General features: G+C 49.5%; 1 protein-coding gene across 3 annotated transcripts in view; it reads left to right on the top strand.

Moving 5' to 3' along the window:
• SLC24A3 (solute carrier family 24 member 3) overlaps positions 1–23,759 on the top strand; it is a 542,017-nt gene that overhangs the window by 335,613 nt on the left and 182,645 nt on the right. For all 3 annotated transcript variants that reach the window (XM_053574485.1, XM_053574487.1, XM_053574486.1), the window contains exon 3: positions 2,453–2,529. In XM_053574485.1, coding sequence (XP_053430460.1) covers positions 2,453–2,529 — 77 coding nt within the window. The remainder of the gene's footprint in view (positions 1–2,452; positions 2,530–23,759) is intronic.

Here is a 23,759-nt window from a genome sequence, read left to right as displayed (position 1 = left end):
TGGGGAGAGGGTCTGCTTGAAGGGGAACCCAAAACAAGACAAGTGGCAAGAAGGTGCCACTTTTCTTATCTTCACCATCAGCTGGCGATGGTTTCGCTAAGGACCAGTAGAGAAAGCCTTGGAGTTAGATGATATCTCAAAGTAGTTTTGATTTGCATTTCTCTGATGATTAAAGATGATGAGCATTTTTTCATATGTCTGAAGGCCGTGCGCCTGTCTTCTTCAGAGAAGTTTCTCTTCAAATCCCTTGCCCAGCCTGAGATGGGATCCCTTGTTTTTTTCTTGCTGATGCGTTTGAGTTCTCTGTGGATTCTGGTTATTAAACCTTTGTCAGAGATATACCCTGCAAATATCTTCTCCCATTCTGAGGGCTGTCTGCTTGCTCTGCTTACTGTGTTCTTAGCTGTGCAGAAGCTTTTTAGTTTGATCAAGTCCCAGTAGTGTATTTTTGAAGCTGCTTCAATTGCCCAGGGGGTTCTCCTCATGAAATACTCACCCAGACCAATTTCTTCAAGGGTTTTCCCTGCATTCTCCTCTAGTATTTTTATAGTTTCATGTCTTAAGTTTAAATCTTTACTCCAATGAGAGTCTATCTTAGTTAATGGTGAAAGGTGTGGGTCCAATTTCAGTCTTCTGCAGGTTGCCAGCCAGTTCACCCAGCACCATTTGTTAAATAGGGAATCTTTTCCCCACTGAATGTTTTTAATTGGCTTGTCAAAATCTCAAGACCAGAGATGTTGGCGTGGATGCGGAGAAAAGGGAACACTTCTGCACTGTTGGTGGGAATGCAAATTAATACATTCCTTTTGGAAAGATATATGGAGAACACTCAGAGATCTAAAAATAGATCTGCCATTCAATCCTGTAATTCCTCTGCTGGGCATATACCCAGAAGACCAAAAATCACAACATAACAAAGATATTTGTACCAGAATGTTTATTGCAGCCCAATTCATAATAGCTAAGTCATGGAAAAAGCCCAAGTGCCCATCGATCCACAAATGGATTAATAAATTGTGGTATATGTATACCATGGAATACTATGCAGCCTTAAAGAAAGATGGAGACTTTACCTCTTTCATGTTTACATGGATGGAGCTGGAACATATTCTTCTTAGTAAAGTATCCCAAGAATGGAAGAAAAAATACCCAATGTACACAGCCCTACTATGAAACTAATTTGGGGCTCTCACATGAAAGCTATAACCCAGCTACAACTTAACAATAGGGGGAAGTGGGAAAGGGGGGGGTGGGTAGAGGGAGGGGGATCGGTGGGATCACACCTGTGGTGCATCTTACAGGGGTATTTGCGAAACTTGGTAAATGTAGAATGTAAATGTTTTGGCACAGTAACTGAGATAACGCCGGAAAGGCAATGTTAACCACTGTGATAAAAATGTGTCAAATGGTTTATGAAGTAAGTGTATGATGCCCCATAATCATATCATTGTATACAGTTATGATTTAATAAAAAAAAAAAAAAAAAAGAAAGAGAAAGCCTTGGAGACATCCCCGGGCTCCCAGGGAAAGGCAGCTCTGCCAGCTGGTGATGTCCACCAAAGCAGGGCTGGGGCTGAGGGTGGCATGTGCTGTGCCCTGCAGCACCTGGTGGCGTGTCCTGCAGAGAAGGGAGCCGTGGATTCCCACTGGGGGGACAACAGGAGGCTTTGAGAAGCAGCAGAGAAGTGAGGACCTGGCTATAGAGGCCCATTGTGGCTTTATGAGAGGCAGAGAGAGGAACACAGTTAGGGGTGGGGGTCACATGGGACCACCGGTTCACAGAGCCTGGCTTTCGCCCCCTGGTATGAGAGGTGTGGGACCTCATGCTGACAGTCCAGTCCAGCAGAAAATAGAAATCAAGTTTAGAAAGGTGGGCAGGGAGAGGATGGGCTGTTGTAATGGCTCTCCCCCAAGCCCTGGCAGGCAAAGTGGAAAAGGACAGAAGCGGCCACAACCTGCCCAAGCCACAGACCCCTTTGGTGACCCGGGGAAGGCCTGCAGGCCCCAGCTCAGAAAAACCTTTTTCAAAGCATACATGCAGATGGAAACTGACTATACTGAAATGCAGCTGGCAACAAAATAAAGTTGGGGAATATTAGCAGATTTGCAAGTTAGTCGTCCCTCATGAACAGCTGAGGTCACAGGTGGTGACCTGGAATTCATTGAAGCCTATAGTGAGAGCCTCACGAACATGACGGGTGATGTGTCTGAAAAGTTGCCATTGACGACTGAGTCCCGGGGGCTGTTAATACTGCTGTGGTTTGTCACCTACATTCTGAACTGAAGGAAACACTGAATTCTGGTTAGAGTTTGGTGAACTTAAGGATGTAGTGTTTTTTCCTCATCCAAGTTTGTGGACCCATATTAAAACCAGGGCTGGGGGTGCTGCCCCAGACCCGCAGCACTGAAAACGTCATCTATACTGAGTTGGCTTTCTCTCTCTGTTCTTTAGCCCTGAATGAGTTCCCCAAGGACATCTTCACCAACGAGGACAGAAGGCAAGGTGCGGTGGTCCTCCATGTGCTCTGCGTAAGTACCCTCTCCTGCCTCTCTCTGCCTGTGGGTCTGCAGGGCAGGCCTGGAGAGGGCAGGGGACAGCAGAGGGCCCCAGAGGAGTCTCCCTGCCCTCCCGTTCATGCCCTGGGTGGGGGCATCCTCCAAGCCCATCTCTGAATGGATCATTGTTTATAGACTGCAGGTATCTAAGCAGGAAGACGTCTGTTTTGCATTCTTGCTGTCATATGAGTGCCCAAAGTGTGGGCTCCAAGTCTAGCTCTCCACTATCCCTTCTTGTCACCTGCCTGGAGAGCCTTTCCTAGCCAGACTTTCTAAAATGCTGCAGCCGTCCCCTCACCCTGCTTGATTTCTCTTCATGCTGCCTGTCCTGGTGACAGTTATGTGCTCATTAGTAACTGGCCTCACTCACATGTCGGCCCTATGAGGGCGGGGACTTTGTTCTGCAACTGACCTCATTCCCAGACCCTCTCTCAGCCCATGGTAGGGGCAAAGCACTGGTTAAGTTAATGGTGAAGTGTCATGGCAGCCAACAGTGTCTGGCACATAGTAGGTGACCAATAAAAACACGTTCCCTTCCTTTCTCTTCCCGCCTCTTAATGTCACCCCATTGTCCCAGCATCTTCCAATACAGACCCAGTAGGTCCATCTTTGATTCGCTTTGGGCTCACCTGGAGGTGTGGGGAGGACATGTCCAAGGAGCGGTTGGCTGTGGAGCCCAGAAGCTCCAGGCCGAATTCTGGACTAGGTGACATCGCGGCTAGTGATGTACTCAATTTACTAGAGTGAAACAGACTCCCCAGTTAGCAGTGTGCCCAGGCAGTGTTTAAGATTGCTCATGGGTCGGGTATGCGGAGCATTCAGAAGGGCCACGGTGGCAATGCTTCTCCTAGAGGTCTGCGGCCTTGGAGGGGTTGACACAGATGGCTGGAGCTGGAGCACCAGGCTCCCATGTCTGATAGCTGCGCTGGGTTGGCTGAAGGACCGGCCCAGCTGGGACTGTCAGCCAGAGCACCAAGGTGGCTTCTCCAGTGCAGCAGCCTCAGACAGCTGGACTTCCACTGGGCACTCAGAGGAGGAGGAAGGCGCAGTCTTACATCAGTGGCCTGGGAGTCCCTCAGCGTCACTTCCACCATGCTATCTTGCAGTCAGCAGCCCACTGTGATTCAAGGAAGGGGATAGAGACCTTCCTCTCAGTCCACACCAGGAGAAGGTCAGCAGACACACCAGGGCTCTGGAGTCAGAGAAGACAAGGGCTTGAGTCCACCTGTGCTGGCCTTGCTTTGTGTGTGGCTTCAGACCGACACTTGACCCCTCTGGACTCAAGGCACCCTCAGTGGGTGGCAGTCAACTCTTTCTTAACACCCTCTCCAAAAAAACATACAAAAAGGTCCCTTTTCAGCAAAGACATCCTCTGGAAATACCAAATGATTAAGGAGAATTCCTGCCTTCCCTGCCTCTCCAGAGAGCTGAGCGTGCTGAGCAATTAATATGGTTGCCACCTTTGGCACCAGCGAGGCTTCCCTGTCGCACAGCTGAAGAGAGCCACACACAGAAACAAACCAAGAATTCCTTAGTAGCCATTAGCACCTGGGTGCCTGGACATCTGAGATGTGAGATTTCCTTTCCTGGTGTCCAAACAGCGGGAGCTGCTGGCCCCAGACGCCTGCGCGGCAGGACCCTTTCCCCACCTCCAGCTCCCCTAGACCCATCGCATCATCAGCTGAAGGTGGAGGGGTGCGTTTCCCTTGCTCTTCATGAGCTCAGGGACCCAGGAAGTCCTCTGTTTTCCATGGGAGTGCCCTGCCAGGCTGGCAGAAAGAGTGGACAGTAAGGGGCACGATCCCCCTTGGACACGTCCTCACAGAGGGGGCATCAGCCTGCAGCTGAGCACTTTGAAGTCATCGGTATCTAATGCTACTTCTAACCCCTTGCCCTGGGCCCTGCACCTTAGAATCCACAGGGCAAGGAGTGCTGCTCTTGCTCTTGGAAAGTGAACATTTTCCAAAGGAGAATGGACAAAAGGGACTTTAGGCAGGAATCAGAAACCCCGTGGTCAAGGATAGAGACACCTGTGAGTTCAGGGAGCCTGGAGGGAGCGGAAACCCAGGCTGTGGGGGGTGGAGAGTGAGAGGGAGGGGGCGGTGAGACCTTGCATGGAAGGCACCATGAGGTGACTTAGCTGTGGCGTTGGAAGCAGTGGGAAGCAGATTCCTAATGCGCCATCCCTCAGCCACCCCTCCTTGCCTAGGGCTAGGGCTGAATACGGTCAAACATGGTCAGGGGTGGCCCAGAGTGGTCTGCCCTCCATGAGTCGAGAAAGACCCAGGCAGGCCACAGAAAGTGACTCAGGGCCATTTGGGCAGAAGATTCCGGAGTCCCAGGGACCCTGAGGAACACCCTGGGCCTGGGAGTCTGGAGGGCCGAACAGCACCCGGGGTCTACAGGCCCCTCCCTTTTTTTTTTTACTTTCCCCCCTTTTATTAAGTCATATACACATAGATCATGAATACATTTATGCATATGTGGGGTACAATGTGTTGATTTTTTTTATACAATTTGGAGTGCTTACATCAAACTAATTCATATAGCTTTCACCTCATTTACTTAATTATTCTGTTAAGACATTTATGTTCTATACTTGATAGATTTTACTGGTACCCTTGCAACATGCTCCATAGGTGTGGTCCCACCATTTACCCTCTCGCTATCAAACCTACCCCCTCCCCTCCCATCCCCCTCCACTTTTCTCCTTCATCCTGGGCTATAGTTATGATCTATCTTTCATAAGGAAGTCTGAGTAATTATAAATTGGTTTCATAAAAGTACTGAGTACATCGGATACTTTTTCTTCCATTCTTTTTTTTTAATATTAAATCATAGCTGTGTACATTAATGTGATCATGGGGAACCATACACTGGTTTTATAAACAGTTTGACACATTTTTATCACAATGGTTAACATAGCCTTCCTGGCATTTCCTTAGTTATTGTGTTAAGACAATTATATTCTACATTTACTAAGTTTCACATGTACCCTTGTAAGATGCACCGCAGGTGTAATCCCACCAATCACCCTCCCTCCATCCATCCTCCCCCCTCCCTCCCCTCCCTCTCCCCCTTCCCCTTATTCTTAGGTTATAACTGGGTTATAGCTTTCATATGAAAACTATAAATTAGTTTCATAGTAGGGCTGAGTACATTGGATACTTTTTCTTCCATTCTTGAGATACTTTACTAAGAAAAATATGTTCCAGCTCCACCCATGTAAACGTGCAGGCCTCTTAAGAACTGGGTCTGCCTTGCCCTGGCAGGGAGGGATGGCTGGAAGTCTGGTCACCCCAGACTCCCCCAGGGGTGGGGCTGTCTTTCATGGGGTAAACTGGCCCTAATTGCAGATGTCAACCAGAGCTCCAGTCCTTTCAGATTATACTCTAAAACCTGTTCAAACTTAGTGTTTGTAGTTGAACTCAAACTGCCCCTTCCATGGGCCCCATGAGTGTACTTTTCTGCTAAGCCTCGCAGCCTTCAATCTCAGTTGGGTGCAGGACTGGGGACATGGATGCTTCTAGGACCATCTTTGAAACCCTTTAAACCTCAATGTCAAAGCTTGCTCCTCTTTTTCTTTTCTTTCACGTAAATACTTCCCTCTTTTATGTGTGCTCTGTGGAACTCAAACAGCCATTTCTGGTTCAACTTACTGAACACTGTAGCTTTAATTATCCCTTGGATCGTTTTGATTTGGTGGAAATCAGAAACCCTAAGCCCCTAGATTGTACTTTTAAAAAACATTTTCTTTTCCTTCTGGCTGTTCCTCATGTACAGCTTCCTTACTGGTGGGGAAATCTGTGATCCTCACAACTTTTTCAACAAAAGATATCCTCAAGAAATCACTCTGGTCTTAGAACTTGTTTTATAGCCAACCTGTTGTAACACTGAGAACCTAAAAGCAGGATTTCCTGTCGGAGGAAATTTGCACCCTGTAACCCATTCAGCTTGTCCCAAATAGAGGAACAAGACCAAATAATTTTCTAGGACCGTAGTCTGTGATTTATAAACATCTCGTGAAATTTTGCTTATTATCTTGTAGGACATAGATAACCAAATCTTTGAGATTATAAACCAAGAAACACATTTTTTATTATAGTACAGGAAGCTTTAAGGAATCAATGTTTGAAATTCTTTCTCAAAATGGGTGTTGGCAGCTATCTATCCTTAACAGGTCAAACTCTTCAGCGGATAAATACTCCCTGCACAGCTTTCAAGGGAATCCTTCCCAAACTTTGAGCCTTCTTTTCCCATTTTTTCCTCCCCTCCCCTTCCCTCCCCTTCCCTCCCCTCCCCTCCCCTCCCCTTCCCTCTCTTCCCTTCCCTTCTCCTCCCTTCTTCTCTTCTCTTCCTCTCCTCTCCTCTTCCTCTCCATCTCTTCTCCTCCCCTCCCCTCCTCCTCTCATTCTTTCACTCTGGCTAGACTGCAGGGGCATCAGCCTAACTCACGAGCCTAACTCAGCCTAACTTGTGGACTCAAGCAAATCCTCCTGCCTCAGCCTCCTGAGTAGGTTGGACTACAGGTGCCATAATGCCTGGCTAGTTTTTCTGTTTTTACTGAAGACTGGGTCTTACTCTTGCTTAGGCTGGTCTTGAACTAGTGACCTCAAGGATTCTCCTGTCTCAGCCTCCAGAGCACTAGGATTGCAGGTAGGAGCCACTGTGCCTGACCCTTCCCCTCCCCCCCATTTTTAGTGTAAATATCTGCCTCCTCAGCAGGCAGATATTTCCAAGTGCTTAGGTTTAAGGGAGGGTAGAGCATTGCACATCTGGAAATGACTCTGTAGCATGACAAAGGCTAAGTCTGCAGTGAGTCAGGAGAAGGGCTGCTCACCAGTGCAGCATCCCAAGCCTGTTCATGGATGTGCAGGGGACAGACATCAGCAAGAGCAATTCTGATCTGCACCTTCACGTTCTACCCCTTGACTTTCTCTGAGAAGTCCCACGGGAAACCCAGGAGTTCACACAGAAGGGACTCTCCCTCCCCCACTGAGCTGTTGAAAGGACTCCCTGCCTCCCAAATATTGGGGCTTCCATCTAGGCCAACTCAGGCTTCCCAGAGCAGCAAAAGGGATGTGTAGGCCCCAGGGATCCCCTAACCTTCTGCCTACACCATGACCACATCTCCATCTTCACAGCACCCCAGTGTCCAGTGCCCTTTGGGGGCTTGTGTGTAATAAGGGAGGCGAGGTCTGCCTGGGACAGGATGTTGGCGGAATTCCAGGCAGGATTCCAGTGCTGGGCAACCATCTCCTCCTGCAGATGGAGGTGCTCCAAGAATGACAAAGAGGACCTTAATGACTGTCCCCATGTGAGGATGCCCAGGGCTTGATCGCAAGGTGGGTGGTCTCCTCAGCCCCTCAACTCCTGTGCACCACACCATTTTTTATATCCCTCTGCCACCCAGGAGGGGGTGTCTAGACTGGGAATTGGGGAATCTCACTTTATGACTCAGCCACATTCTCTCCCCCACCCCAGATGAGCTTCCAGACTTGAGAGAGTGCCCATTTCTGTCTTGTAATTCCATGGCGATTCCTTCCCTCCCCAGGCTGCAGAGAAAACTGGATGGCAGGGAGGGAAGCCCTCAGGGTGTTCTGGTTTGTGATTTAAACAGGTCTGCTCCAAATTGCCTCAACTGCGCAGATCCATGCCGGGCAGAGCGCTGGGCAGCCTGGGCGGCCTGGGCCTCTCCCCTCCCCACACAGGCCTTCCTCTCTGTGAAGATGTGCAGTTGGGCTCCCACTAGGGCCCTGACACTCCGGGGTTGTCTTTCAGACCCGCATCTGCTCGTTCACTAACTACCTGCACTAGTTGATGTCTTAGTCCACAGCCCTGTGAATCCCTAATGGGCACAGATCATTTTCTTCCTGCCTGGTCCTGAGTCACCAGCTTGACCTGCCCTCGGTCAGTGTGACAGAATTGGCTCCCTCAGGAGCATGGAGGGCGGAGGAGTCCCAGCCCCCCTACAACAGAAGTGCAGTCTGATTTGGAGGTGTCCTAAAGGAGCCTGAGGCTGCAGGTGGCTTCCTGGGAGGGCCCACATGCCACGTGGGAGGACGCCTTACTCCCAGCTCACTGCCTCCCCGTCAGCCCTGACAGAGGAGGTGAGGGAGCTGTTCTTTCCAGAAGGATCCTCAACAAATGAATTTCTTTTGGTGGTGTCTGAGCTTCTTCCATTTATATCTGGTGTTTATTTATTTATTTTTTTTTGGCAGTTTTTGACTGGGACTGGGTTTGAACCCACCACCTCTATGGGGCCAGCGCCCTACTCCTTTGAGCCACAGGTGCTGCCCTCTGGTGTTTAATTTTAATATTTGGAGGAGTAGTTTTCCTGGATGTTGTTTCCCCAGGCCCAGATTGTTTTTGTCAAAAGCCAAAGAATAAACCAGTGATGCCGCAACTGGTTCTCAGGGAATGGAATGGCCAGGGCCCTGGGGCGCATGGGGAGGCCCCTTCCCTAGCACCCACCTCCCCAGCACTTTGTATATCTAAGCACACATTCCACCTTGGCCCCAGGGATTACTTCTGTCTTTCAAGGCTATCCTTTTGCTTTTCTGGCTCTGAGACTCAACTTGAAGTTTTGGACCATCGCTGTCCTGCAGAGCTGTTCATGCTGACGGAGCAGTTCTCTATCTGTGCTGTGTCATACGGTACCCACAGACCACAGGGGCTGCTGAACACTTGAAATGTGGCTGGAGTGACTGAGGAGTGGTTTGGTTTTATTTCATTTTAATTAATATAAATGTACATAGTTCATACGTGGCCGGGGGTACCCTAGGAGGTCTAGCCATGAACATCTTCCTTCCCTTTGCCTGTGTTGCCAACTTGAAATCAAGAATCAAAAAAAGGTCACCAGCAAAGAGGCAATGCTCCTCACTCAGGCATCTTGAGGGATGACCGGTGTCATTCAAACAAGCAGGACGTGTGGAGGGCACTGCCAGGCCACTAGGCTTACCTACTAAGGACAGGAGGTGATGTTCTGCTGAGGAGGAAGGACACTCAGATCACAAGTCAGAGAATGTGTATATTGCCAATAAGCTCAGTGCTTTGGAGCTAGTTCCAGAATTTCTACTGAGCTCAGTTTCTACACCTACAAAGTGGGAGCACAGGTTGGCTCAGTAAATGTTAAGTTTTTTGGTCTTCTCTCTGTCCCCCTCCCCACACCCCACTAAAGATACCTTTCCTGCTCTAGCTTAACCCATCACAGATCACCTCTGGTCATGGGACCAGAGCTACATCCTTTCAGACGCAGGTGCTACCCCTGTGAGCAACAGGGCTGGGATGGCCCGGGAAGCCACCCTGTAGCTGGCACTTCCACTAAGCCCAGGGCTCAGGGAGAAGCTCTTTGCTGCAGAGGATTTGAAAATTATTTTAACTGACATGTACTAATTGTATATATTTATGGGGCATAATGTGATTTTTGTTTGGTTTGTTGTTTTTTGTTTGTTTGTTTGTTTTGAGGTAAAGTCTTATTCTGTCATCCTGAGTAGAGTGCCGTAGCATCACAGCTCACAGCAACCTCCAACTCTTGTGCTCAAGAGATCTTGCCTTAGCCTCCTAAGTAGCTGGGACTTCAGGCCCTCACCTCTGCATCCAGCTAGTTTTTCTATTTTTAGTAGAGACAGGGTCTCACTCTTGATCAGGCTGGATGCAAACTCCTGAGCTCAAGCATTCGGCCGCCGTGGCCTCCCAGAGTGCTAGGATGATGTATGCACTGTGAAATGAGCAAAGCAGACTAATTAACATAGCCATCACTCACAGCCTAACATCTCTTTGTAATGAGAACATTCAAAATCCACTTTTTTAAAGCAATTTTGAAATATACGTTGACTATAAAAATAGAGAGGGAAGACATGAAATTGGTAACAACATAATCTTAGATATAGAAAACCCTAAAGACTCCACCAGAAAACAATTAGAACTAATAAATGAATTCAGCATAAAGTTGCAGGTTACAAAATCAACATACAAAATTCAGTAGCATTTCTACACACTGACAATGAACTATCTCATTTACAATAGCATCAAAAACAAATAAAATACTTAGGACTCATTTTAACTAAGATTGTTTTAAAATTTAAGCAGATCTGGTAGGAAAGGTCCCAGCAACAACTCACTTCTGGGCAGACGTGTTTAGTTAAGGGATTTTACTCTGGAAAAGAAAAATGATTAGAACAGCTTGTGGAATTTGCTGTTTACTCTTGGAAAAGTGCTGAGCATGTCCTTAATTTGTCAGTGTCAACACAAAGCTAAAAGTGGTGTCCAGAGAGGATTAGCACAAAGAGAGTAAATTATGTTTGGAAACGTCTTGAATCGCTGCGTCCCCCTCACTCAAGAGACTGAATTCAGAAGGCCCAGGTCTAACCATCAGGTCCCACGGCTTCACACAGCCTCGCTGCTGGGTTGACCTCTCAGGACCTGAGCTGGATGGTTCAGAGCAGCAGTCTGCAACCTTGTGGCCATCAGTTTCATGGAAGACAGTTTTTCTACCTTCCGGGAGTGGCCGTGAATCTGACAGGAGGCGGAGCTCAAGCTGTGATATGAGCCATTGGGGGCAGTTGTCAATACAGATGCTCTCCTGTCTGGCTGCCTCCTGCTGTGCAGCCAGTGCCTAACAGGCCCAGGGTTGGGGACTGCAGGTCTAGAGCATGTACTTGGAGTAAAACCCACCTGAGCTTCAGCCTCAGCTTTTCCACTTAGTAGCTCGTAGCCATGGCAAGTTGCTTCACCTTGCCAAGCCTCAGCTTCCTTATCTGCCACTGGAGATACAGTGCCCACCTCCTCGTGTTGCTTTGAGGAGTACATGGAAGCAGGTTTGTGAAGCTCTTCACAGAGTGTCAGGCACCAAATAAACTCTCCCCCACCTGTCCCCTTGGTGCTTATGACTTGTGCATGCCTTCCCCCGACTTCCACCTTCCATCTCCTGCAACTCCAGGTTTTTCCTGGCCTCTGTAGCCCATTCTGTCTGAATGCAGAACAGTCAAGAAATGCCAGGAAATCAGTAGCCCCTGAGGCAGGACTCAGATGGAAAGAGGTTTGGGGGTGGATATATACCTGAGTTCCCTCATGCCTCAGTTGCCCCACTGACCAGCACATTCTACTCTGCCTCCCGGATTTCCCCACACAGGAAGAGGCACTAGTTGCCCATCTTGGGAAGCTTCCTGGTCACGTTCCTCTGTTAGCAGCTCTTCCCGCCCTGGCTCATTTCCCTGCTCTTTTCTTGGAATCGCCGTATCAAGCGCTGCTTCTGAGGCACGGGTGCAATAAATACTACCTACCAGTCTTATTATGCACGTCAGGCCCCACCATTAAAACCACGAGACTACAGAAATGCAGAATTCTAAGACTTTGGTCCCTTCCAGACAGCCACAGAAGTCCCGTGTGAGTTGATGGCTGTGGTTCCTGTCCTGTGCTCTGTTCACATCTTGAGCCCAGGACACTATAGAAATAAGTTTGGGCAGTGAGCTTCGAAGTAGACAGTTTTCGCAGTTGACATTATGAGGGCCCGGAATGGTGGGAGAGAGATAATTTTATGTATTTTCTCATCCGTCTGCTTCAGTAGAGAGAGCACGCACACTGCTTAGATGCCGAGTGTTTACGCGTGGAGCCTGCTCCAGGTGCCTCTTCGTTTTCTGTTTTTCACTTGGTCCCCTGTTCCTCACGTCACGTATTTTATTGGCTTATTTATTTTTATGTAGTAAATAAACTTTCTTTGTCCCTCTGAGCCGACATTGCCAACAGTCACAAGTTTGTATATATTAATTTTGTACTGACCTTGTGTACAATTTAGAGGAGTATTTTTTTTTTCCTCTCAAAAACAGAAGTACAAAAGCTAAGTGAACAGTGAAGTGCGGCTATTTCACACTCCATCGCCTAAAGAACTCGTTTCTAGCAAATATTCAACAAATCAATCTGGATAAAATAGCCAATCGAATGCTCTTCATTTATGGGAAAACACGCCATGAATTTTGAGTCTGGGTCCTCAGTGGTTTTTGCTCTGTGCTGACAGTGTCTGGCCAGTTCTGTTCTCGGGAGAGCGTCAGCATGAGGCCTATTGTTTGTCAGTCCTGCAGACTTCAGCCTCCTCCTTCCACCTACCCAATATCCCACCTATAACGTAGAGATTCCAGAAAGGGGCTTCAAGTTTAACAAAAAACTGACCCTAATGCAGTCCTGAAAACTCGCACACTCCAAGGACCCAGCCATGCAGCGTGTTCCAAGGTCAGTGTCTTGAGGAGAGGCCTCTTCCTTGAGGACTTGCACCAGAAGGGCTCCTGCAGCCAAGACCCCTGGCTCCCCAGACGCCAGCCCCCGGCCAGAGCCCCACTGCGAGGGTGGTCCCAGGAAGCCCCCGGAGTGGGGCAAGGTGGAGAAGGAAGGCAGCAGTAAAGGGATGTGGCAGCTGGCAGCAGGCAGAGAACACCCACCTCTGCTTATCCCAGCCAGGTGGGAGGGAACTGGGCTGCTGATCCACCAGCAACTGCCCAGTGTCGTTGGCCCAGGGCTACTCCAGGTCCCCAACTATGAACATTTCAGCTCAGCCTCATACTTAGGGGAGGCGGGCAGGCCCCACAACCCTCATGCAGGTGGGCGTTATGGAGTTGGTGTGCTCAGGAGCGTGAGGGCACAAGCGTGAGGATGGTCACACATGGTACCTATGACAGTGCACACCAGATCCTGCCCATCTGGGTCGCCCCGAAGAGGGGCGCATGACACCTGTGCCCACCCCGGGGACTTCCTCTGGATCTTCTCCGCCCTCCACATTCCTCAGGCTTGCTGGGTGTGGTGAGGACTCAGATGCCACACCAGGGTCTTCTGGGAAGTTCCTGAGGCAGGTTGTTTGGAAACAGTTAGTCTGACCCAACTTGAAGGGGGGTGGGGGAAGATGCCCCACCTCTCGCCACTGAGCTGTGGGGAGCCGGAGACACCCAGTCCCGTCATCCCACATGGGAGAACTGTCAATGTCCTCTTCGGGGTGCTGTGTCACTCCCTGACCTCCCTCAGACAGCCTTTCTTTACATTCAGCCCACAAGTTTCCTCTCCTGTCCCTTTAGCCACAGGTCTCCTCTCATTCCAAAGCACCTGTTCCCTTCAGTGCCTTCCCTCCCGCGCTGTGCCTGACTTTGAACTTGACAAGTCCTGATGGTTCTACTACTGTTTCCCCGGAAGTCAAGAGTTCGAACCGCAGCTGTCCCACGTACTGCCTGTGTGACCTCAGTTTCCCCATCTCAGTGGGGATGAGGCTTGTACCCCCTTCAGACAGATAAATAAGATGGAGCATGGAACATGCTTGGCCCAGGGCCTGGCACATAATAGGCACAAGAAAATAATAACTATAATATAATTTTCATTGTTTCTACCCCCAGCTCGCTCTGTGACTATCTTAATCTTCTTGGCTTTGATCTATTCCCCTGCAAAGGAAGCGTCCCTCTTTTAGCGGCAGGTCAGCTCTCGAGAGCAACGTTCAGGTCACACTTTGCTCAGCACCTTCCCCCACCGTCACCCCCACTGCCAGATGGTCAGCTTGGTGTCACGGGGCAGAGGGTGTAAAGTCCCAGGGGTCAGACTTCCTGGGTTCAAATTTCAGCCTTACCACATTTTAGGCGCATTACTCCTTAAAATAAAAGCTATTTTTCCTCTCTGTGCCTTGGTGTTTCTGTACAATGTGGATAATGATAGTATCTCCTTCACAGGGCTCTCTGTGTGCAAATTAATCAATCCATGCCAAACACTTAGAGCCGGCACTCAGTAAGGGGCTCGGCGATTATCAGCCATTGTCATTATTGTCATTTCAGAGTGTCCCCGCAGACCATGTAACAGCCATTTTTTCCTTTATTATTGTTCTCTTCTCTTGCACACCTATGTATCATTGCTCAGCAAAAACTCATTTCTTCACTGCCTACCAAGAAATCCCAGGGCCTTTCTGCCTCCACTCTTCACCAGGCCCCCAGCACCTTTGAACTCCTTGGAATCCAACCACAAGGTCCAGCTTCTTTTATTTCTCTAGTGCAACTTTTGACACTAGTGCAGACCTCCCCTCTTCCCACTCTGAATTCCCACTTTCCTTTGTTGCTTCAGATAACATGTCCTTACCCTCTTCCCGGACCGACTGCAGAGAGCTGGGACCAGGCCTTAGTTACCCTTATGTCTCCAAAATTCCCAGAATGGCTCTTGCAAGGAGAAACCACTTGTAGACTGGGTGGTGTGTGAGTGAATGAGTGATATGTGCTGAATACCTTGGCTGCTGAGATGAGCTATCATCTGTCCACTCAGATGGTGAGTTACTTTCCAGTGTTTTCATAAGGCTGTGGGCGTTCCATCAATCCTGAGTCAAACAAGATAAACTTGAGGGGCCAGGCCTTCTTTGGGACACATGTGCTAAATTAAATATTCAGGATCCTCCAGCTTACAAGGCAGGAGAGAGAAAGTTGAAGCCAGAACACACAGGTCTCCCCTGCTAAGGACATGCCTTTTCTCTCTCCTGGACGTGCGGACTGCCCAGGTAGCCCGGGGAGTGCAAACATCCAGGGGCAGCAGAGGCCACTCCTGCAAACATGTGTCTGTTCGTTTCACAATTTAATGGTGACTCAGAGCCCTTTCTGAGTATTTGCACAAAGGCAGAGAATCAAACAAACATCATTAATGAAGATTACAATGTTCTCCGGCTTCTACGAAGTTAAATTCTTTCCCTGAAGGTCTAGGCTCTATCTGGGTGTTATTTCAGCATCCAAAATCAGTGTCCCACCTACGAAAGGTACCCAGACATGTCATCACTTAGCCATAGGTGGAGGGAGGGTCAGGAATGTGGCTTTGTTTTCCAAAGCCCACGGGGCCTGGAGATAACATCTAGCAAGTAAGCTGCCAGGTTGGTCCCCGTCCAGGGTCCTGCCCAGGGATGGCCCAGGAGCCCAAGCTCTTTTTTTTTTTATTTTATTAAATCATAGCTGTGTACATTAATGCAATCATGGGGCATCATACATTGGTTTTATAGACCATTTACCATTTGACATATTTTCATCACACTGGTTAACATAGCCTTCCTGGCATTTTCTTAGTTATTGTGTTAAGACATTTATATTCTACATTTACTAAGTTCCACTTGTATCCTTGTAAGATGCACCGTAGGTGTAATCCCACCAATCACCCTCCCTCCACCCATCCTCCCTTCTCTCCTCCCCTCCCTTTCCCCTTTCCCCATATTCTTAGGTTATAACTGGGTTGTAGCTTTCATATGAAAGCTGTAAATTAGTTTCATAGTAGGGCTGAGTACATTGGATACTTTTTCTTCCATTCTTGAGAAACTTTGCTAAGAAGAATATGTTCCAGCTCCATCCATGTAAACATTAAAGAGGTAACGTCTCCATCTTTCTTTTAGGCTGCATAATATTCCATGGTGTACATATAGCACAATTTATTAATCCGTTCATGGGTCGATGGGCACTTGGGTTTCTTCCATGACTTATCAATTATGAATTGGAGCCCAAGCTCTTTAATGTCCCTCTCTTCCCCTGAGCTCCCAGGTCCATTTTTGCTGTCTTCAGGGGCTCCAGAAGATTTTCCTGAACGGTTTCCGCTTCTGGTGCTCTCTTATTCTCACACTTTAAGGAACCTCAAAGGCCCCAAATACAACTTGCCCTTTCAATGTGCACATCTTATTTTAGTGAGAAATTTGGACCCAGATCCCAGGGAGCTGGTTCAGATGACATTTGAGCTAAACTCATATCAACAGCCTCCTACTCGTTCCATGCTGGGGCCCAACGTGGTGCCCCTTTCCCACCCCTTGACTCTCAGGGTGCACGCACTTGACTTTTGATGGTGCCCTGTCTGAGAGACTCCTCTCCTAAGGTTCTCTTCACCATTTTTCTTCCAGGAACCCCAGAAGCTTTTTGCAAATAGACCCCCTTTTGCCTAGAAATCTCTAAGCACACATACAAGTTAGGCCTACTTGTGGTTTTCACTATTGGTCCGTTGGATGCTTTTTTGTAGGTTTTCGTGATTTATACTCAGAGTTCTGAACGCTCCCCCGCTGCTTCCCCATGAGTAGATTCCAGAGGCCATCCCGGCTCCATCTTCTCAGCTATTTCACTAGTGCTTGAGTTGCTATTGTTTTATGTACAAAGGTGGAAGCCAGAGGGTTTTTCTTTCCCTTCTTGGACCTGTTAAAACTGTCTTTTCCTATGCATCACAGACCTCGGAGATGAGGCAGAGGGTGGTTCTGGTGCTAGCGTGATGCTCGTGGACGTCAGAAGCAGTGATGAGACCAGCAGTGTGGGCTGGTGCTGGGCCCTCTCACTCCCTCCTGACACAGGCCCAAATCCATTTGACTTCATCCCCATGGCTTTGCAGAGTCGGCTCGCAGGAAGACCCATCCTCTCCTTCAGAGAGGGCAGGTCTTGGAGGATGATCTTATCCCCACACTCGATCTGAATGCACACATTGCACATCCAGATATTTATGGTACTGGGTAACCTTTTAGCAAAACACAGCACACAGTAAGTTTTAACATATTAGGCACAACTGGAGTAATACAGGTCTGCGTGTGTGTAAGAGCTGTCTGTGTGAGAGCTGACTCCGTGTGTGTGAGAGCTGTCTCCATGTATGTGTGAGCTGTCTGCATGTGTGTGAGAGCTGTCTGCGTGTGTGTAAGAGCTATCGCTATGTGTGTGAGAGCTGTCTGCGTGTGTGTAAGAGCTGTCTCCGTGTGTGTGAGAGCTATCTCTGTGTGTGAGAGAGCTGTCTCCGTGTGTGTGAGAGCTGTCTGCGTGTGTTTGAGAGCTGTCTGCGTGTGTGTAAGAGCTGTCTCCGTGTGTGTGAGAGCTGTCTGCGTGTGTTTGAGAGCTGTCTGCATGTGTGTGAGAGCTACTGTGTGTGTGTGAGGGAGCTGTCTGCATGTGTGTGAGAGCTGTCTGTGTGTGTGAGAGAGCTGTATGTGTGTGTGTGAGAGCTGTCTCTGTGTGTGAGAGAGCTGTCTCTGTGTGTGAGAGCTGTCTGTGTGTGTGAGAGAGCTGTATGTGTGTGTGTGAGAGCTGTCTCTGTGTGTGAGAGCTGTCTGCATTTGTGTTAGACCTGTGTGTGTGTGATAGCAGTCTGTGTTGTGTGTGAGAGCTGTCTGCGTGTGTGTAAGAGCTGTCTGCGTGTGTTTGAGAGCTGTCTCTGTTTGTTAGAGCTGTCTGCGTGTGTGAGGGAGCTATCAGCGTGTGTGAGAGCTGTCTGCGTGTGTGAGGGAGCTGTCTGCATGTGTGTGAGAGCTGTCTGCGTGTGTGAGAGAGCTGTCTGTGTGTGTGAGAGAGAGCTGTCTGCGTGTGTTTGAGAGCTGTCTCTGTGTGTTAGAGCTGTCTGCGTGTGTGAGGGAGCTATCAGCATGTGTGAGAGCTGTCTGCGTGTTTGAGAGAGCTGTCTGCATGTGTGTGAGAGCTGTCTGCGTGTTTGAGAGCTATCTCTGTGTTAGACCTGTCTGCGTGTGTGAGAGCTGTCTGCGTGTGTGAGAGCTATCTGCGTGTGTAAGAGCTGTCTGCGTGTGTGAGGGAGCTGTCTGCATGTATTTGAGAGCTATCTGCATGTGTGAGGGAGCTGTCTGCATGTGTGTGAGAGCTGTTTGCGTGTGTTTGAGAGAGCTGTCTGCGTGTGTGTGAGAGCTGTCTGCGTGTGTGTGAGAGCTGTCTGCATGTGTGTGAGAGCTGTTTGCGTGTGTTTGAGAGAGCTGTCTGCATGTGTGAGGGAGCTGTCTGCATGTGTGTGAGAGCTGTCTGTGTGTGAGAGAGAGCTGTCTGTGTGTGTGTGAGAGCTGTCTGTGTGTGTGAGAGAGCTGCCTATGTGTGTGTGAGAGCTGCCTGTATTTGTGTGAGAGCTGTCTGTGTGTGTGTAAGAGCTGTCTCCGAGTGTGTTAGAGCTGTCTGTGTGTGTGTTAGAGCTGTCTGCGTGTGTGTGAGAGCTCTCTGCATGTTTGAGAGAGCTGTCTGTGTGTGTGAGGGAGCTATCTGCGTGTGTGAGAGCTGTCTGCATGTGTGAGGGAGCTATCTGCGTGTGTGAGAGCTGTCTGCGTGTGTGAGGGAGCTGTCTGCATGTGTGTGAGAGAGCTGTCTGCATACATGTTAGAGCTGTCCACGTGTAAGAGAGCTGTCTGCGTGTGTGAGGGAGCTATCTGCGTGTGTGAGGGAGCTATCTGTGTGTGTGAGGGAGCTGTCTGCATGTATTTGAGAGCTATCTGCATGTGTGAGGGAGCTTTCTGCATGTGTGTGAGAGCTGTCTGCATGTGTGAGAGAGCTGTCTGCGTACGTGTTAGAGCTGTCTACATGTGTCAGAGAGCTTTGTGTGTGTGAGAGCTGTCTGCGTACGTGTTAGAGCTGTCTGCGTACGTGTTAGAGCTGTCTACGTGTGTGAGAGAGCTGTGTGCGTGTGAGAGCTGTCTGTGTGTGTTCCTTGGCTACACAGACTTTTTTGGGTTTACGTGGAGTTAGAATCTAGTTTTGAAATGGATGTGTGATGTTTTAGAAGACAAGCAGCTTTTATTCTCCCCGCACACCTGTTTGTCACTAGCTTTGCCGTCTCAGTAATTGTCACCATCATCGCTGAGTGGCACACAGCTGGGATCTTAGAAATCAGCCTTGCATCCCCCTAACTTCCACCCCTCCATCAGCAAATTCTGGCATTGACCTTTGACCTGGGCCTCTCTCTCTCCTTCTCCCCTCGCATGGCCCTTGTTCAGGCCACTGCCCACTGCAGGAGGTCACAAATGGGCCTTGCCCTCACGTCCCTGCTCCACGTTGTCCTAGTGATGCTTTAAGGACATGTTCAACAATCAGGGCCACACAGTCTGCTCCTGTCCTCCCCAAGTTCACCCTCTCTCTCTGTCTCATCCTCTTGTTCCTTAAACGTGCATTCCTATCTTGTCCACCTTGGACAACTGAGGCCACCCCGTCTTTATTCCGGTTTGACACAAGTTCTATCCTGGGCCATTGGTTACACACATCCCAGTTCTTGCTAGTTTAGATTCACCAACAGCCTGATTCCAGCCTGAAGGTTTTGCTCCACTCTCTGCTCTGCTGGCAAAGGAACCAGACTTTTCTATACCAAAAATGGCAAAAAGTGAATCTTCTTGTCTCCCTTCCTATAGTAAATAGACCCGTCAGCTCAGAGAGGAATCTGTTCAAACTAGAAAGAGCTCGGCATGACTCAGGAGATGACTGACTATGGCATTCCTTGTGAAAGTAGCTGGCCCTCGTTTAAAAAGAAAAAAAAAAAAGGAGCTTTGGAAAGGAAGTAAAAAGCTCTTCTGTAAGTGTATTCATATATACTTGATTTAGTGATGGCGTTGGCATGGAGACACAGCATGGACGGGAAAGGGGAGGGAGAAGGAGTGCCCCGCACCACAAGACATGGGCAGAGATTCTACTGTTTTCTGTTTTAATCCTTCTATGAAGAAGTTGCAAAGACATTGCGGTCGCTGGGCAGCCACAGCAGCAGAACAGCCATGCTGTTCTGAATGTCTTCCGACCAACTGAGTGCCCAGAGACTGTGTCTGTTTCCTTTGGGGTAAAGTGGCGATGGCTCCAGGCCCTTTTGTCAAAGGAGGAGGAGGATGGCTGGGTGGTAATGACACCTTTGGCTTGTTGATTCACATGACAGCTCCATGGTGGAGGACCGTTCTGTCCCAGAGCCACCGCTGACCACCAGCTCTGTGACCTGAAGTAAGTCACTTGCCCTTTGGGATTTGAGCTTCTTCATTTTTAAAATGAAGAAAAGGTTCTCAAGGTCAAGTCTACCTCCAAGATCTCTGATTTATACAGTCAAGGAGGAAGGGGCTTCTGGGTGGCCAGAGGCAGCCATCTCTGGACAGCTGGGGCATTGTGGGATTGCCCGGAATTCAGGCCCCTCCAGGGAGCTTGAAGTTCTTGGACACAGTCAGGGGCATGATGTTGCCCGACTAAAACTCCCTGGATGGTGGCTGGGAGCTTGAGCCCCCAGGGACAAAGGCCCACGGCTACTCCATGCAAGGACTAGGACTCCTGTTGAAAATAAGAGCCACTACCCAAAACAAAATAATATTAAATGCAAGGGGCAAGGTGCCAGCCAATGCCTGACCCCGGCTGCCTCTGGTCCAGCCGACCCATGTGCTGTAGTCAACACCGGTTCTGGGCCTGTCCACGTGTGTCAGGAGGAACTGAGCAGAACAGTCCCCACGTTTTGCTCCTCCATTGTAAACCAAGCCACCAGCTTCACAGGCCACTGATACTGCGCTTTATTTTACAGCCATGAATGGACCCACCAGTGAGTACTAAGTGTACCAGAGGGTCTACCAGAAGTTCTAAAAGAACAAAAAAAGGGCAATCAACCAATAGTTAGGAATTCTTTGCTCCTACTAAGATGCTCCTTAGGAAGATGTGAAAAGGGGAAATGCAGCCTGTGGCAACGTTTAAATACAGCCGTCCCGTGAGTAGCTCGCAGTCCACACAGAACAGGGAAAATAGCATTAGCCGGGTCCGCTGTGTGGCGAGAGGGGGCCCAGGTCTTCCCTGTGGGTTAAAATCCTCCCAAGTGTCTGTAACCCTCCCCATTGTGTAAAGGAATAAACCGAGGCGTGGAGAAGTAACTAGTCCAAGGAAACAAATCGCATTGCCGTGTTTAGGCAATGTATGCCTGAATACCTGTGCTTCAACCCAGCGAGGAAACGTTTGTCAAGAGGGGTAGAATGGAGACGAGGGAGGGCCAGATAAGGTGTGTCCTCAGCTCCCAGGAGCATCTCCAGGACACAGAGTGGGAGCGTTAGTCAGCAGTGGAAGACGGAAGCAGCTTCCCCAGCCCTGGTCCAGCTCGTGCTGACATGCGGCTGTTCTCAGTCCCACTTCACAAATGGAGGCTCACAGAGCTGAAGTGATTTGCCCCCATGACATAGGTTTTCTGTCCTCCACAGCTGAGGAAACTAAGGTACAGTGAAATCCAGCAGCTTGGCCAGGGCGAGACCATGGGCTTGAGCATTCCAGATTCCCAGGACAAGGAAGCGGTGGACAATGTGCTTTTCTCAGCCTGTATTCTAGACCTGTACCTATAAATACTTTACCCTGATTCCTGAAAGCTACCAGAGTGCCTGGGGCCTGGGGGTGGAGCTGGGGTGGCCCCGCTCTCAGGGCCCCTCAACCAGCTCAGGTCCAGCACAGAGCAGGGCTGGTCCAGCCCCCCAAGCACCTTGGTCCACTCTCACTGCTCCCCCTTCCACATGGAGCCCTGCTTCCTCAGAGACCATCCCCATCTCTGACGTCCCAGTTCACTTGTGCTTCGTGCGGTGTCCAGCATACCGAGGGCCCATGTTGGAGGCAGGACCTGCTGTCTGCCCCAGACGAGAATTCAGGGTAGCTGTGGTGGGACCTCCCACCAAGCCAGCCACCTGGTTCCTCTTGTGGAAGGGTACAGAGGCCAGGGAACGGAAAACAGGCATCTGTTCTCTCTTTCTTTTGACAAGTGGTCCTGCGTGCCTCTGAGACGCCACGCAGTGTACCAGGTGGGGGTTCAGTGTTGGCGAGGCATTCAGGACCTGCAGCGGAGAGAGGGGCAGGCAGAGAGACATGCCCTGGCACTCTGCACACTGTGCCTCCCTCTACCCCGCAGCCCTGAGACAGGGACCAGGGTCCACACAGCTTAGATGAGAACCTGAGGTCAGAGGATTTGGCAGGAAGGGGTAGGCGCAGGCCGTGATGAGAGCACATGGGCAGGCCCCCAGACTGGGCTTTCATTCCAAGTGTTTAGTGACTAGAGGCAGGAGCCATGCTGACCAAGCAGTTACCAGCCATCCTCAGCCATTGGTTTGGTCATATCAACACACAGACTGCCCGAGTTTAAACTTCTCTCTCCCAATAAACGTCTTGAACATGGAGAAAGATAGCCATTGCTGCATTCTGAAGCACCCCAATTTATCATCAATCCCGGGTCTATTGGTTGTCTATGCTCAGCTTGACGGCTCTTGGTGGAGTTCCGCACAGGCACACGACACCTGGAGCTAGAACCATCCACATGGTCTCTGGGGTGAACATTAATGACAGCCTTGCCCACACGTCAGGTGTCACAGTACTGCTCCAACTGGCTTCTCTGGCCAACAGAAGGGGCTGGATGGCCCACACAGCATCTCGGAGTTCCAAAAGGCAGAAAGCAAGGCTGCCGGGCTGCCTGTGAAGCTGACCCAGCTCACTTGTGCCCACCCAAATGCAAAGGGTATGGCAAGGTGAGATTGCAGGAGAGCAGGTGGGACCCAGGGGCATCGCCATGGCCATATTGGGAAAACAGTCTGCATGGCATCTGGTGTAATAGCTATAATATCTGTTCGGAGCCTGGTAAACAGGGCAGGAAAGATATTGCAGGCAGCAGGACAGTACATGCCAAGGTAGAGGGCAGACAAAACGGGGGCATTTGTGCATTTACAAGGCACCCACTGTGGCAGAAGTGGTTGTCTCAAGATGGAAAATGGCAAGAGCTGAGACAAGGGAGATGCCTAGATCTCACGGGGCCCCCAGTGCCTGAAGAGTTCAGACTTTACCCGAGTGGCACTGAAAACCATTAAGGGGATTTAGTTGAGCAAGGAATTGGTCCAACCACACCTACGACTTGGAAAGATTTCGCTGGCTGTAAAATGAGGCATGAGTAGATGAAGGCAGGTGGACCATATGCCTTCCACCAGCTGTCCCACCCCCCAAAAGAGGGGCCACCAGGCTAGACCCCAGTTGCATCTCTGAGCTGGGCCCTGCCCTGGCCCTTGGCTCTCAGCCGAGCTGCTAAGCTGCACAAAAGAGCAGAGGCCCGAGGCCATGGTGTCTGCAGGGTTCAGCTGACTCTATCTGTTATGCTCATTTTTTCTGAGATTCTGGAAGCCTTTGAATAGCACTCATGATAATTACAGAATCCCCACATATATTGATGAGAAACAGCTACATAAATAGCAAATCTTGGTATTTGTGAAGTGCCAGTTTTCTGTAAATATAGAAAGCTGGCAGTTACCTCCCCGCAGCTTGTCTGCTCTCTGGAGCCAGCACTGGTTTGATCACAGCCCTTTTCAGGGAGGCTTCGCATCTCCCCCATACCTGTGGCCAATGTGCTGCCTCACCAGATACAATTGCAGGAAGTATCCAGGTGATCAGAGACCAACAGTGGTAATTCCAAATCTCTCTTTTGGAACATAGAGCCTCCTTTTTGTCATCCAAAAAGTGTTTTGA

This window comes from Nycticebus coucang, chromosome 21, assembly GCF_027406575.1.
Source record: "Nycticebus coucang isolate mNycCou1 chromosome 21, mNycCou1.pri, whole genome shotgun sequence".
NCBI classification, from domain to species: domain Eukaryota; kingdom Metazoa; phylum Chordata; class Mammalia; order Primates; family Lorisidae; genus Nycticebus; species Nycticebus coucang.
This window is presented reverse-complemented; position numbering and strand designations above follow the sequence as displayed.